At 37.9% G+C, this 12,852-nt stretch overlaps 1 protein-coding gene across 1 annotated transcript; it reads right to left on the reverse strand.

The window, feature by feature from the left end:
- Positions 1–814: 814 nt before the first annotated feature.
- rsf1a (remodeling and spacing factor 1a) lies at positions 815–12,467 on the reverse strand. Its single transcript, XM_084408931.1, has 16 exons — positions 12,181–12,467; positions 11,161–11,252; positions 10,989–11,081; positions 10,573–10,778; positions 10,232–10,353; positions 8,527–10,100; positions 8,212–8,442; positions 7,260–7,364; positions 7,098–7,177; positions 6,919–6,973; positions 6,615–6,718; positions 5,593–5,660; positions 5,328–5,511; positions 3,761–3,996; positions 3,292–3,477; positions 815–2,565 (listed from the first exon to the last, which is right to left on the reverse strand). The coding sequence occupies exons 1-16, from the start codon at positions 12,332–12,334 to the stop codon at positions 2,120–2,122; spliced, it is 3,936 nt and encodes a 1,311-aa protein (XP_084265057.1). The 5' UTR covers positions 12,335–12,467; the 3' UTR covers positions 815–2,119.
- Positions 12,468–12,852: the final 385 nt, after the last annotated feature.

The raw sequence follows: 12,852 nt of genomic DNA on the forward strand, positions 1-12,852 counted from the left end.
ACAAAGATAAGTATACATCAAACAGACGAGTATTCATAAGCGCAATCTCTGTGAAATGATTAAACAAAATATATTAGTATGTAATCATAACAGATTTTCATTGGTCCACTCCTCAAAACGCGGAGAAAAGTAACAACTATCTTATGATACCGCTGTTCGTTTGCTACGTCAGCAGCGGTGTAAATAAGTTTACACTTGAAAGCTAACAACGAAACGTTAATATGCATTGAAAATGTATTAATTATTTAGACACAATTTAGCTGACTAATCACAAATGACGTCCGGGCTGTTAAGTACCGCCCATTGTAAGACGGTAATCCCAGAGTCTGGGTAATCCATTCTACCAGTTATTCATTTCCATTCATCAGCGACATTCGCGCCGCTTTATGACGCAAGAAAAGAGCGCTTGCGTTTCATACCACAAAGCAAAACCGTAGCGCCTACTCAGGATCGGAGGAGATTACAAAACAGCAAACACAAACAGTAGTAATCTGCATATTTTGGTTCATAATCCTTTGTGTACATTGCATAATTTAAATAGATTAATTTATTGTTTGCATATGGGTAGTTGACCAATTAAACATTTCCATTATTCAGTTTTTATGACCTCACATGGTATTTCTACTCTCAATATCAACCACATGACTACATTTGCATACTTTCCCTTATACAATACATGCATTTTAACCTAAAATGTTAATGTTGAAAATGAAATGTTCATGTTGTAGGTCAACTAGCCATAAAAGTAAATGCTTCTTGTGTCTTGAATCCATTGAAGGTACTTAAAAAACACAAATTTCAAGCCAGGGACATTAACAGCAACATTAAGTTTATTTTTGTTTTGTGAATAAGTTTTTTTTTTTTTTCTTTTTTTTTTTTTTAAATATGGAGACGTACATCTGTAAAGTAAGAGTAAAATAAACTGAGAAGGAAAACGAATTCCAGTAGTACAAGGCTCAAAAACACATTCTTTAATTCTTACCATAAGTATTCTAGTGCTTGTGGTTTTTGTATTTATTCTGTACTGGGGTGGATTTGTGTTGGAATGACTTCCATAGTGTTCTAATTCAAACAATCCAGCATAAAAGACACCTTTAAAAACAACTCTATGGAAAGAGCGATCCAGACTGCTGTGTTGGACAATGCGGTTCCAAACGGCACCATCAAAGGCGCTTGATCGACAAGTGCATTCAGTTGACACATGAAGCTCAGACAGGGACTTAAAAGTGACTGAATGTCTCCGTAAACGTCCTAAAATTTCAGCAACAGCTTTCAAAGTGCAGAAATTTCATCATTTTAAAAATAATTAAATAATATTGTTTTTAACATTACATACAATGTTATTTTAGTAAAGAGAGTATATTAGTCTTTTTAAATTAAAAAGATTTAATCGAAATGACAGATCTTTAATATTACGATCATCATCCAATGTGTTTCGTCCTTTTTTGCTGGTCTACTAACTAGTTTAATTCCACCCAAAACTGAAAATTCTGCCATCATTCTCACCCAGAGGTTCAACGCTACTCGTTTCCATACAACAAAAGTGAAAATCTCCTCTTGTGCTCCACAGAAAGTCATGTGGTTTTGCAATGACAAGAGGGCGAGCATATGATGTCAGGATTATCTTTTTCGGGCAAACTATCCCTTTAAGCCTTTAATTGGATGAAAGCATTTAGGCAAAGTTCGGCATCAAAGGTTAATGTACAACGTTTTCATGTACAACAAAGAATAAAACATTAATACAGAGAATGTAAACCTCTAAAACTCCAGTCTAAAACTAACAGAACACGTAAGCTTCAATCCAGTGTCTCTGGAGGACGACAGAAGCCGCTTTATACAAACAAAACTGTACTGGCCGTTAATGACAAAGTGCTTTACTCTGAGGAATGGTTACTGTAGTATTAAGGAGACCCTGTTCTAATCTGGGAAGGATGATACATGCGGATGTACGGAGTGGATTCAAACATCTGAAACGGACAAATACGGCATTCCTCTGGAAGCTTCATTTTTGGTCCACTACACCCAAAAACTACGGTGGCTGATGAGGGACATTCCCGTGACAGGTGACTCTCGGTCGAAAGGCTATGAGAAAATAAATGCATTTTACCTACAGAGCACATCATGACAACTGTTCACTGTCGAAAACAAAGTTAACAAGGTCCGTGACGCCAGTGAACTCTTCCTCGTCCTCGTCGTCATCGTCATCCTGAGCTGCGGTCCTCAGCGGGACCAAGCCGTTGTGCCGGCCGGGACCTCGGGGGCCCGCAGTGTTTCTGGTCGTGTGCCTCCACCTGACATTTCCACGTGTGTTTTCCTCTTCCTCCACCTCCTCGTCTTCGTCTGTTTCTATGCGGTTCGACCTTTTGCGGAGGGGCTGTTCATCATCCTCAGAGTCCTCTGTCTCTCCTCTGTCCTCCTCCTCGTCTTCACTGGAGCTTTTCTGCTGAGTCCGTTTTATTAGTTTGTGCCTGGGTTTGGAGTCTTCCCTGGTCGACTCGCACTTCCGTCCTCTTTCTGGTCTCTTGAGTGATTCCTTTGGCTCAGAGTCTTTAGAAAGCGTGGACTCTAGAAATATAGGATGAGACGCAAACAATTTAGTTGCAAATTAACAGTACAGCTAACAATAATTATTAAGTGTGATGATGTGACAAAATGGTGCGATTCACAAACGGAGGGTCCTTAAAGATGCATCGTTTAGTTTTCATTTGGTCTTGTTGTGCAAAAAAAATTATGCTGAAAATGTGCCATAAATAAACGACTATGGGTTAAGGCACCAGTACTTATAAAAATAAAAAAATAAAAAAAAAGGCCTTCGGATATTTTAGAACGAAAAATGTTGCTTTGAATCAAAAAAATTTTTAAAAAAAATAATAATAATAATAATTGTCTAAATAAAACACACTTTTGATCTTTAAGGTAAAAAAATTTACCTGCAATCACAATGAATCGGAAATACATATATACACAGCAATTTTTAACAACTAGGAAACAGCCATAAATATTTTATTTTATTTAGAAATAAATGGTGCATAATTTAGAGGTGAATATTGTCTAGTACAATGAAATCCCCTCAATATACTAAATATACAAGAATAAATATTATTGAAACAAAATATAGTACATTCATATTGTTAATAATGTTAATTATTAACATTCATAATGTTAAGCTTATTGTCTTGGGCCTGTTTTGACTGCCAAGGATCACAGGTGTGACCCCTAAGTGAGGAATATGAAAGAGATGACATTAACATATATTAACATATGTGAAAACAGGAGTGTGGTGGTGCTCACCTTCACTGTTGGAGCTGGACAGTCGTCGACGGTGAGGAAGAGCGGGGTGTTTCTGATCGGACACCTTCCGTGATCCCTCAGACTCTGACGTCTCGTAGTAGTTGACCTGAGAGTTCTGTCTCCGTCTCGGACGCCTTCTGTTGACGTCCACGTCGCTGTCGCTGAACTCATTAGAGCCTTCTGTTTCTGCCAAATGAACACACAAGGAAAAACTGTGAGTAAAAGACATCATTTGACAGGGCTCTACCAAATCCTAGTGAACTGCTTACCTAGACAGCCCACCTCCAAAAACAGAAGCAGCAAAATTATGCGGTCATATAAAAGTTGCTGGCTGCGAAGACCATTTCAAAGTGTGGTTTAATTTAAGTTACTTAAGGATTCTGTCTTAGAAGATACAGTAGAAACAGCTTTGAAATGGAGTAAATATGTTATTATTTTAAGTAGACTGGATATGAAAACTCATACAGACCCATTTCCTCTTCCTCCTCCTCTTCCTCAGAGTCTAACAGGTCCTCCTCTGAGGAGCCTCTTCGTCGAGCGGGAGGTCTGCGTTTGCTCCTCCTGCTTCTCTGGGTGAGTGTGGTTCTTCCTGTTCTCCTGGAGGCTGGTTGATTCTCAGCGCCACTGTCACCACTGCCCCATTCACTCCCCGCATCACCATCGGACGCACCCTCTCCCGAAACCACGAATTCCTCCTCCTCCAGGCTAGCATTACAAAAGCATATATATTAATGCTGCTTCTGACCCAATTTTATGTGGAAATCTATATAAATGCCGATCTATTGAATTTATGAAAATACAAACGCATCACTGTTTCCACGAAAATAGGCAGTACAACTGTTTTCAACATTGATTACAGTTATACATTCACATTGTATACATCAACATTATTATAATAACATTATAATCAACATTATACTACAGTTGAATCAGATTGAATGCATTAATATTATGAACGCTAATTTTTTCCCATCTGCTTTTCTGTTGTTATAAATACAGATCGTCAGCTCCAGTTTGTATCCAGCCTCCCATGGAAACTACAGATGCCCCAACACCCGTGGCAGAGACGACTCGAAGCCTGTGAAGAGACGACTCGACGCTGGCGATATGTTTATGCCCTAAATTAATACATGATTAACTAACTGTATTTTTCTATGTACATTTCTGAAATGCACTTTCTGTAAAGCTGCTTTGAAACAATATGTATTGTGAAAAGCGCTATACAAATAAATTTGAATTGAATTGAAATTGATATTGATGAGAAATGTTTCTTAAGCAGCAAATCAGCATATTAGAATGATTTCTGAAGGATCATGTGACACTGAAGTAATGTTAGTAATGATGCTGAAAATTCAGTTTTGCGTCACAGGAATATTAGAAATGAAAACAGTTGTTTTAAATTGTAATATTCAAAATATTACTGTTTTACTGTATTTTTGATTAAATAAATGCAGCCTTGGTTGAAACTTCTTTCAAAAACATTTAAACTAACCATCTAACCCCAATTTTTAGGACAAATACGATTTTTAAATATATATATATTTTCATAAGTATTGAGCATATTTCCCCCCAAATTCTTTCATGGCTTTTGTTGTTCTTGTTGTTGTAATTCTCATTATTTCTCACAGTGATTCTCATGGTGATCCTCAATAGATGTAATAGAGTCATTTTAGTTTATAGCACAAAATACTGTTATGAGTGACAACGACAAAAGTGATATTGATTTAAATTAAGCAGTGCAACACTGTATAAATAACTAACAACTTTGCATTAAACTCATTCGAATTTTGGGGGAAAATGTGCTTAATTATCATGAAAAAAACCTATAATGGTCCTAAAAATAGTCTTTTTCTTTTGATTTTGTTGTAAAATATGACCAGGACAAGTTCTTGACAGCTTTTGTGAGATTCACCCATAGATCGGAACTAGATCCATTATATTTTGAAGAACTGGTATAAAATCCACCTGATTTGAACCCCAAAATCCTAAATCTGAACCCATAGTATTCTAAATATTCATATATTTTAAACACACACCTATCACTAAGCTGAAACTCGTCCTCGCTCTCCTCCTCGTCCACCGTACTGTCACTGTCCAGGTCATTGAGTCGCCGGCGCTTCTTTCGTGGCGCGAGAGGTTTCACAAGCCGCCGACTCTCTCGGCTCACCGTGTTCCGCTGCTGACTCGTGACAGTCACTACAGGTTTACCATGACCAGCACCTGCAGAACACACCAGCAGTGAATTTAATATGCAAAGACACACATATTATAAAGCATGAAACAATATCTCATATGACCAACCTCCTCCTTCTGAATCTTGAAGGTCTTCCTCTATTGCTTCATCAATGGCTTCATCAAAATCATCGAATCTGGTGGTTAGTAGTAAGGAAATCAAGAATTAGTCAGACTTATATTGTCTCTTAGAGTCTATTTCTACAAGAAATATGGTAAAACTTTACAATAAGGTCCCATTAGTTAATGCATTAACTAACATTAATTAACAATAGGCAATACATTTGTTACAGATTTCTTAATCTTTGTTAAAGTTAGTTAATAAAAAAACAACTATTCATTGTTCATGTTAGCTCAGGTCCATTACATATTAACAGATACAACTTTTGATTTTAATAATGTATTAGTAAATGTTAAAATTAACATTAAAGGTGTCCTATTATGCTTTTATACATGTTCAACTTTCTTTAGTGTGAAATGTTGCGGTTTCAGCTTGAAAAAGGTCTGCAACGTTAAAAAAGAACAAAGTATATATTCTCTATATCAGTAATCACTGTTTCTGAACTCCCTGAAACACCTTGATTGTAGTCTTGAGGTTTCTTCCTGGAATGAACACGTCACAATATTCCTCATTTAAATAATTCCCACCCAATGCATACGCAAAATAAAGGGACGAGGCCTGGTTGAGTTGCGCTAGTAGTGTGTTGAAATGGTTATGGTAAGGGCTGTGACATTTCTAAAAAATACTCAAAGCAGTTGACATCACAACACACTGATCAAGCTGACCAATCAGAGCACATTGTGCTTTTCAGAAGGAGGGGCTTCATAAAGACAGGAACTAAACAGAGCGTTACTGACAGACTGGGAGAGAGGTGTAGCAATGTACTTTTTTGAACATTCAAGCATGAAAACCTTTTCTAGTATACCCCGAAAACAAAATCAAAACAACATAAGACATAATAGGTCCCCTTCAACTAAGATAAAAAAAATGCTTTAGAATGATTTCTCATTGTTAGTTTGTTAACTAATGCAGTTCACTAATGTTAACAAATGGAACCGTATTGTAACGTGCTACCAGAAATATTGATTACCTATAACTGATGGATTTCTTCATCCTAGTCGATCGCCTCCCCAGATTCTTACTTTTCTTGGCATCCTTTTTCTTCTCTGTCATGGCATCTTCTTCATCACCGTCCTGCCATGATGAAGAAGTGCAAATTTAAAACCAAATAAAGGTAATTAAGGCAATTTAAATCCCATCTTATTAATTTGTATAATTTATTTATCTTATATTAATTTAGATATAGCATAGCATACTTTACTATAGTATGGCATATGGTACAATACAGTATGGCAATATAATGTAATATAATATAATATAGGCTGCATACTTACTGGATTGGGTATAATGTTCTCCACGCTGATGCCCACATACACTAATCGCTCACGTCTTAAAGAGAGAAAACAAGAAAAATCTCAGAATCAGACTCACATGAGGCTATTCATCATCCATGATGATTCATGGGAATGATGATAAGCTGGTGAGACCATTTATGAGGTGTGTGAATTTATACCTTCGTTCAGCTCTCTCTTTCTTCTTCAATGCAGTGTCCAGATTCAGAAGCTGTTCTTCCAGTCTCTGACAGAGAAGCTTCTGTAAATGACAAGAATATATACTTGATTAATATAGCTCACACACACACACAAGGCATTTACACAGGGATTTAAGCCCTTACATGCTGACAGGGAGGGCAGAACCATTCTCCATCAGGAATGATCATTAGAGGAGGTCTCAGACAGGCCGTGTGATATCCACTGTCACACATGTCACAAAGAAGGATCTGGGACAAAAATACACAAGAGAGAAAACGTGAAATTATGTTCAATTAGAATAGTAAATAAATAAATAGTGCCTAAGAAAGTACAAGGTAATATAAGGTAACTACATGGGTTACGTTAGGTTAAGCCTTAAGGGGTTGGTTCAGGGTTATAGTACCTAGTTATTGCATTCCCTATAATAAGTACATAGTATGTACATGGGGAACAGGACAGTACAATAAAGTGCTACCTTTGTTTCTTCTAATCTTTTGCCATTTGACAGACAATCTCATCTTCTAGCTTAAATCATTTTAGAAACCCATTTGTGCATCAATTACACTTTATATTGTTTACACTGTTTTTGTTCAGTAATGTTGTCTGAATAAACCCCTATACCCAAAGCACATTCTGTACTGTGTCTTTTGTTTTTTTGCTTAAGCAATTTGGCAAGTTTTTCACCATACAGACAATAAAACAGGTGAAAATCAGATGTTATTTTAGCAATATTTACATATTATTATGGCATTTCTTTATATTTTGAATTAGCTTTTATTTTTTATTTTCAGTTTCCATTTTCATTCTTGTTCAAGTTTAAGTAATTCTGATGTGCTATTACAAACAATAACAATAACAAAACTAGGTGACTTGCATTGAAGAGAAGCACCCAATCTCTTTAAATTTGGATTAGTAAGTAACCACATAGAACCGCTCTAGTACTGAGTTTTACATAAGCAAGCACCACTCATGTTGTGGCCATTTGATACTGTGGTTGTACACAGTACATTGAGTCAAATTTCCTCATTGGGACATTAAAGTGTAATCTATTTTCAATTCTAAAGTAGTAGTCTGAATTGATAAAAGAGAACTCACTAGTTCTGGGTGGTTAGCGAGCCCACAGTGTTTACAAGCATCTTCAGGTTGAATCTCGTTGGATTGGTCTGATTCAGTCTCACTCTTGTGGTCTTTTCTCTCTGATTTGGTGTCTTCATTGTTTGCGTCTTTGTCGTCGGCCACTTCCTCCTCCCGATCCGGAGCTCCTTTGAATTTGCTATTTTTCGTACGAATTTTCGACCAACGAGTACGCCTGTGTCGCCGTTTGGCCTAAAAGAGTAAAAAACAACATTTGCATAAATAAAAGCTTTCTGTGCAATTTGTTGGACTGGATATAAAAAGCTTTCGGGCTACCTTCAAAGACTTGGGCTGTCCTTCCACGTCCACTTTTTTGTGCATCTCCTTGGGATCGACATTCACCTCTTCGTCTACTATGCGTTCCTCTTCATCCTGTGCTTCTGAGGAGGCCTTCAGTTTCCCATCTTGCTTCTTATCTCGACAATCTGCCACTTTGGGGCTGGGCTTGCAGATTCTGGCAGATCTCCGTAGGGATCTCCGATTGCTGGTTTCCGACTCTTCGATGTCCTTGTGCTGGAGTTCAGGCGTTCGCCTATGAAGCGGGATCTTGATTTTCAGGCGAATCCCTTCCTTCTGAAGCTCCGACGATACCTCTTCGTTATCGTTGTGTCCAATTTTTTCACTGTCTCCCGCATCCTTCACCAAAACCTCACCAATGCTGGATAAGAGCTCAGTGTTTGGGCTGTCTTCTTTTGCTTGGAGCTTGGATTTGGCCTTTTGTGACCTTCTCTTTCTTGGGCTTTTCAGACGTTTGTCTTTGCTGTCATCCTCAACCACAACATCAGTATTTTCTCTGGCTGACAAAGCTGCCGTCTTGCTGTTTTTGAGTTCTTCTTCATCTTCTTCATTGTCAGCTTTATCAACCTTTTCCTCAACTGAAGTCTTTTGCATCTCTTCAATCATTGGCGACTCCTCAACAAGGTTTGATACTTTTGCTTCCACATCTGGGCTCTTATTGCAAGCATCTTTTGACACCAGATCCTCAAGGATACTGCATGGATGAGGACCATTGTCTGCTTTAACCATGGATTTCCCAACAAGTACAGACTGTCTTACGCTATCTGTGCCTCCAACTTCAGTCTTCAAGACATTCATATTCCCATGATGACCATTTGAAGAATTATCGTTTTCATTCAAAGGCCTCTTTCTCTCAATGGGACCTTTGATAACTCCAACACCTACGTATTGTTCTTGTGATACCGTTTGGTAAAGATCAACAGGTGAATGCTTCCCAGTTAGCTTTTGTGGGACAGGGATGATGGCCGTTGGTCCTTTCTCCTCATCAGTTGGGTATTCTCTTTTGATTTGCTGCTCCTTCAATGGCAAGACGGCAGGATTGCGAACGATGATCCCTCCTGTGCTGATGCTGCCATTGCTGTTAAGGTTGTTGTTGCTGTGATTGACGTTGCTGTAGTGATTGCTGACATCATATCCTCCACTCCTTTTCAACTCCCTCTTCTTCAGCGGTATTTTAGCCTGTTGGTCGCTCTTTACAGTTCTAGCCACATTCCCAAACATAATCTCTTTCTTGTCATCGTGCATCTCGGATCTTTTTGCCGGTTCGTGTTTGATGGAAGCAGGAGGCATGACGACAGAAATGGCATTCCATGGTTTGGGACAATCTTTTGGTTCTTCTTTGACAAGAGTTTTGATCGTACTAACCCTGTTGTCGATGACCAATTTAGGCTTGGAAATTTCAGCAACTTTCTCCTCTTGCTCTGGTTTAACAGGATCCATTGGTGTTTCTTTTTTAATGTCTTTAGGTATTAACCCAATTTCATTGGAATTGAAGGTGGTATTGGTAAAGTCCCCTTGTCCCGATACATGGTTTCTCAAGTCCTCAGCCTCACCTTGAATACAAGACAATACAGTAAACCCCATAGTAGTTGACAACTAGTCTGGATATTGTAGGAGACATGTTCCTCTCAATGTTTGAGGTGCTTACAGCCCTAAATGGGAATGATTTTCCAATGAGTTTTACCTTTAACACCTTCAGTCTCCATATTTGGGCTGGTGGGACAGCCTTGAGTCTCTTGGTCAGTCACGGGTGGGTCAATCTTGGCTTTAAGCTGTTCTAGTGTGTCTGCAAGATCATTCCTATTCCTGTTTAAAGTAAAATGCATTTCTTATTCCTTGATAAACTTCAAAGGAGGTTAAACTATTATACTTAAACTATACATTTCTGAGGAAACACATAATGCTCAAATGTAGAGCTTGAATGTGCTGTTAGTGTTCTAATCTTTAACTTAAGATTTTATGTTCTCATAGCTTGAAACTTGATGTGAAATGTATCTTTTGCTATTTCCCCCACAAATTACTTACTTCGCAATGCATTTCCAGGAGGATCCATCTAAATCATCCTGTTCTTCAGAATAAACACGTATATTCTGTTCTTGATCTAACTGGAACCAGTACAGAAGACCTTCCTTGTCTCTACCGATGGGTTGTAGACGCATCTTGTCTGGGTCTTCCTCGTTGATTAATGTCTTAAACTTGAGATTGTCATCAAACTGGCACTCACACAAGTACTGTTAATGAAATAAAGAATAAAGGTGAATCTCATTTAAAAAAAAACATATTCAGGGCACACTTTACACACTTTATTTTGGGGTAAAATATGACCCGGACATGTTCTTGACACGTTACATAAGCAGCAATACAACTTGTAGTGATAGTGATATCTCCATCAAAACAAGTCAAAATATGTATAGAAAATAAGTCCCCTGGGAAATACTGACCTTCAAAATGCCTGTCTTACACTCAACTGTCATTTCTAGGTAGCTTTTTCTCTCCATTTCCCATGCCCAGGTGCTGTTAAATTCCTGGCACACCTGCATCAAAAATGATTTAGACGGATTTGCATGGATATTTCCATTTTCACAGCATATGATTTAAAACTAAAACACTTACCTTTACAAGATACTTCTCCCATCTGTCTGGTGTGACTGTTTTGCCGATCTTCCGCAGTAGTTTGACATGGAGCTCAATCAATGGCCGAGGAACTAAATTGTAAAAAAAAATATTATTTTTGAGCAGTATTTCAATTATTTTAGCATTTAAAACTTCACATTACCATAAACCTCTTTCTCTTTTTCTTTTTTTTTTTTGAGAAATGAAAACCATGCTTGTGCTAACTTTCAAAAAATATTATATATTATATAGCAGCTAGCCTAATAATAGCAACTGTTTTCCTGTCCCCTGCACTTTTCTTTCATTTTGCTCATTACTGTGTATACCTTTTATTTATTCTTTTAAATAAATGCATTAGAAACACATCTCTCATTACTATATCATCGATTTATCCAATCAGCTATCAGCAATGTCAGAGCGAAAACATAATTATGCAGTGACGTTTACAAACGCAATTCTCCTAAATGACAACATTAATGTTGTGGAGCTCACAATCAGCTATTGTTATAAGAAACCTAGGAGTACACAATTAATGCAGTATTTAAAGTGGACTGAACGTAAACAAATCTGTGCAGCGATTCTATTATTACAGTTAGCATAGGAAGTTTGACAGCGGCCTGCGCATGTGCAGTGTGCGGGTACAGTAACATCGTTGTTTATAATCTGAACGTAAATGTATATCAGACCAATTTATCGTACTATACTGAAGTGTCTCTGTATTTAATGGTCACCAACAGCAAGATAACACCCTTAGCAGTGCGTATAGTCACTCTGACGGCAATCATACACTGAGATTAATCTTTAAATGTGATTTTTCCACTGGGAAAGGGTGGAAAAACCACACATGACTGCTTTAAAAACACTTCGCCACAGTCCATCTGAAGCATCGGGGACACGATTCTCATCCAAACAAAGACTACGAAGGTACAACAAGCCAAACTTTAAGTGATCAAACCCCTGATGGGCAAAGATGCGGAGCCTGTCCAAATAAACACAAACCCAGCCTCTCCCTCAGCTCACCCGCTGATGTATCTTGTAAGTATCGCTCCAGCTGAGGGAACGTCAGCTCGGGCAGATCCAGAACAGGCCCGTAGCGCTCCAAAAAAGAGCAGACCACCGCAAACCCGGGACTGAGCGCTGGAGGAAGAGCTGCTGTGGTGCCCGGAGCAGCCATCTTTCCTGGAGATGACGAGCTATGCTCTGCTTAGACCCAAAACTGCCCACAATACACCGCGACACCCACCCAGAGCATCATCCAGAGGGGCATCTAGTGTGTGTGTGTGTGTGTGTGTGTGGACCACCACAATGCCACAATCATCGTCGTCATCATCTTCATAACAATAATAACATATATAAAGTGTTATTGTTATTGTGATGAAGATGACGCCACACTTTTTTTCCACGTACACTATGCGTCGTGTTTGTGTTTATTCATGACCGGAATGAATAGTTAAATAATTAATATGTAATATTTAAATGTAAATGAAAAAAATAAATAGAATAGAAAATCATATTTATTCATACTGCTAATATAATAAGTGCTGCTTTAACACGTCACACTTGTTTTGCTGACACTCCTCTATTATAAACTGTCGTGCTTGTGTTTATTAAAATATTTATATATATGAATAATTAAATAAGTAAATTATATTTAAATGTAATAAAACTTAAAAGAACAAATTATATTGATTC

This window comes from Rutilus rutilus, assembly GCF_951802725.1.
Source record: "Rutilus rutilus genome assembly, chromosome: 5".
NCBI lineage: Eukaryota > Metazoa > Chordata > Actinopteri > Cypriniformes > Leuciscidae > Rutilus > Rutilus rutilus.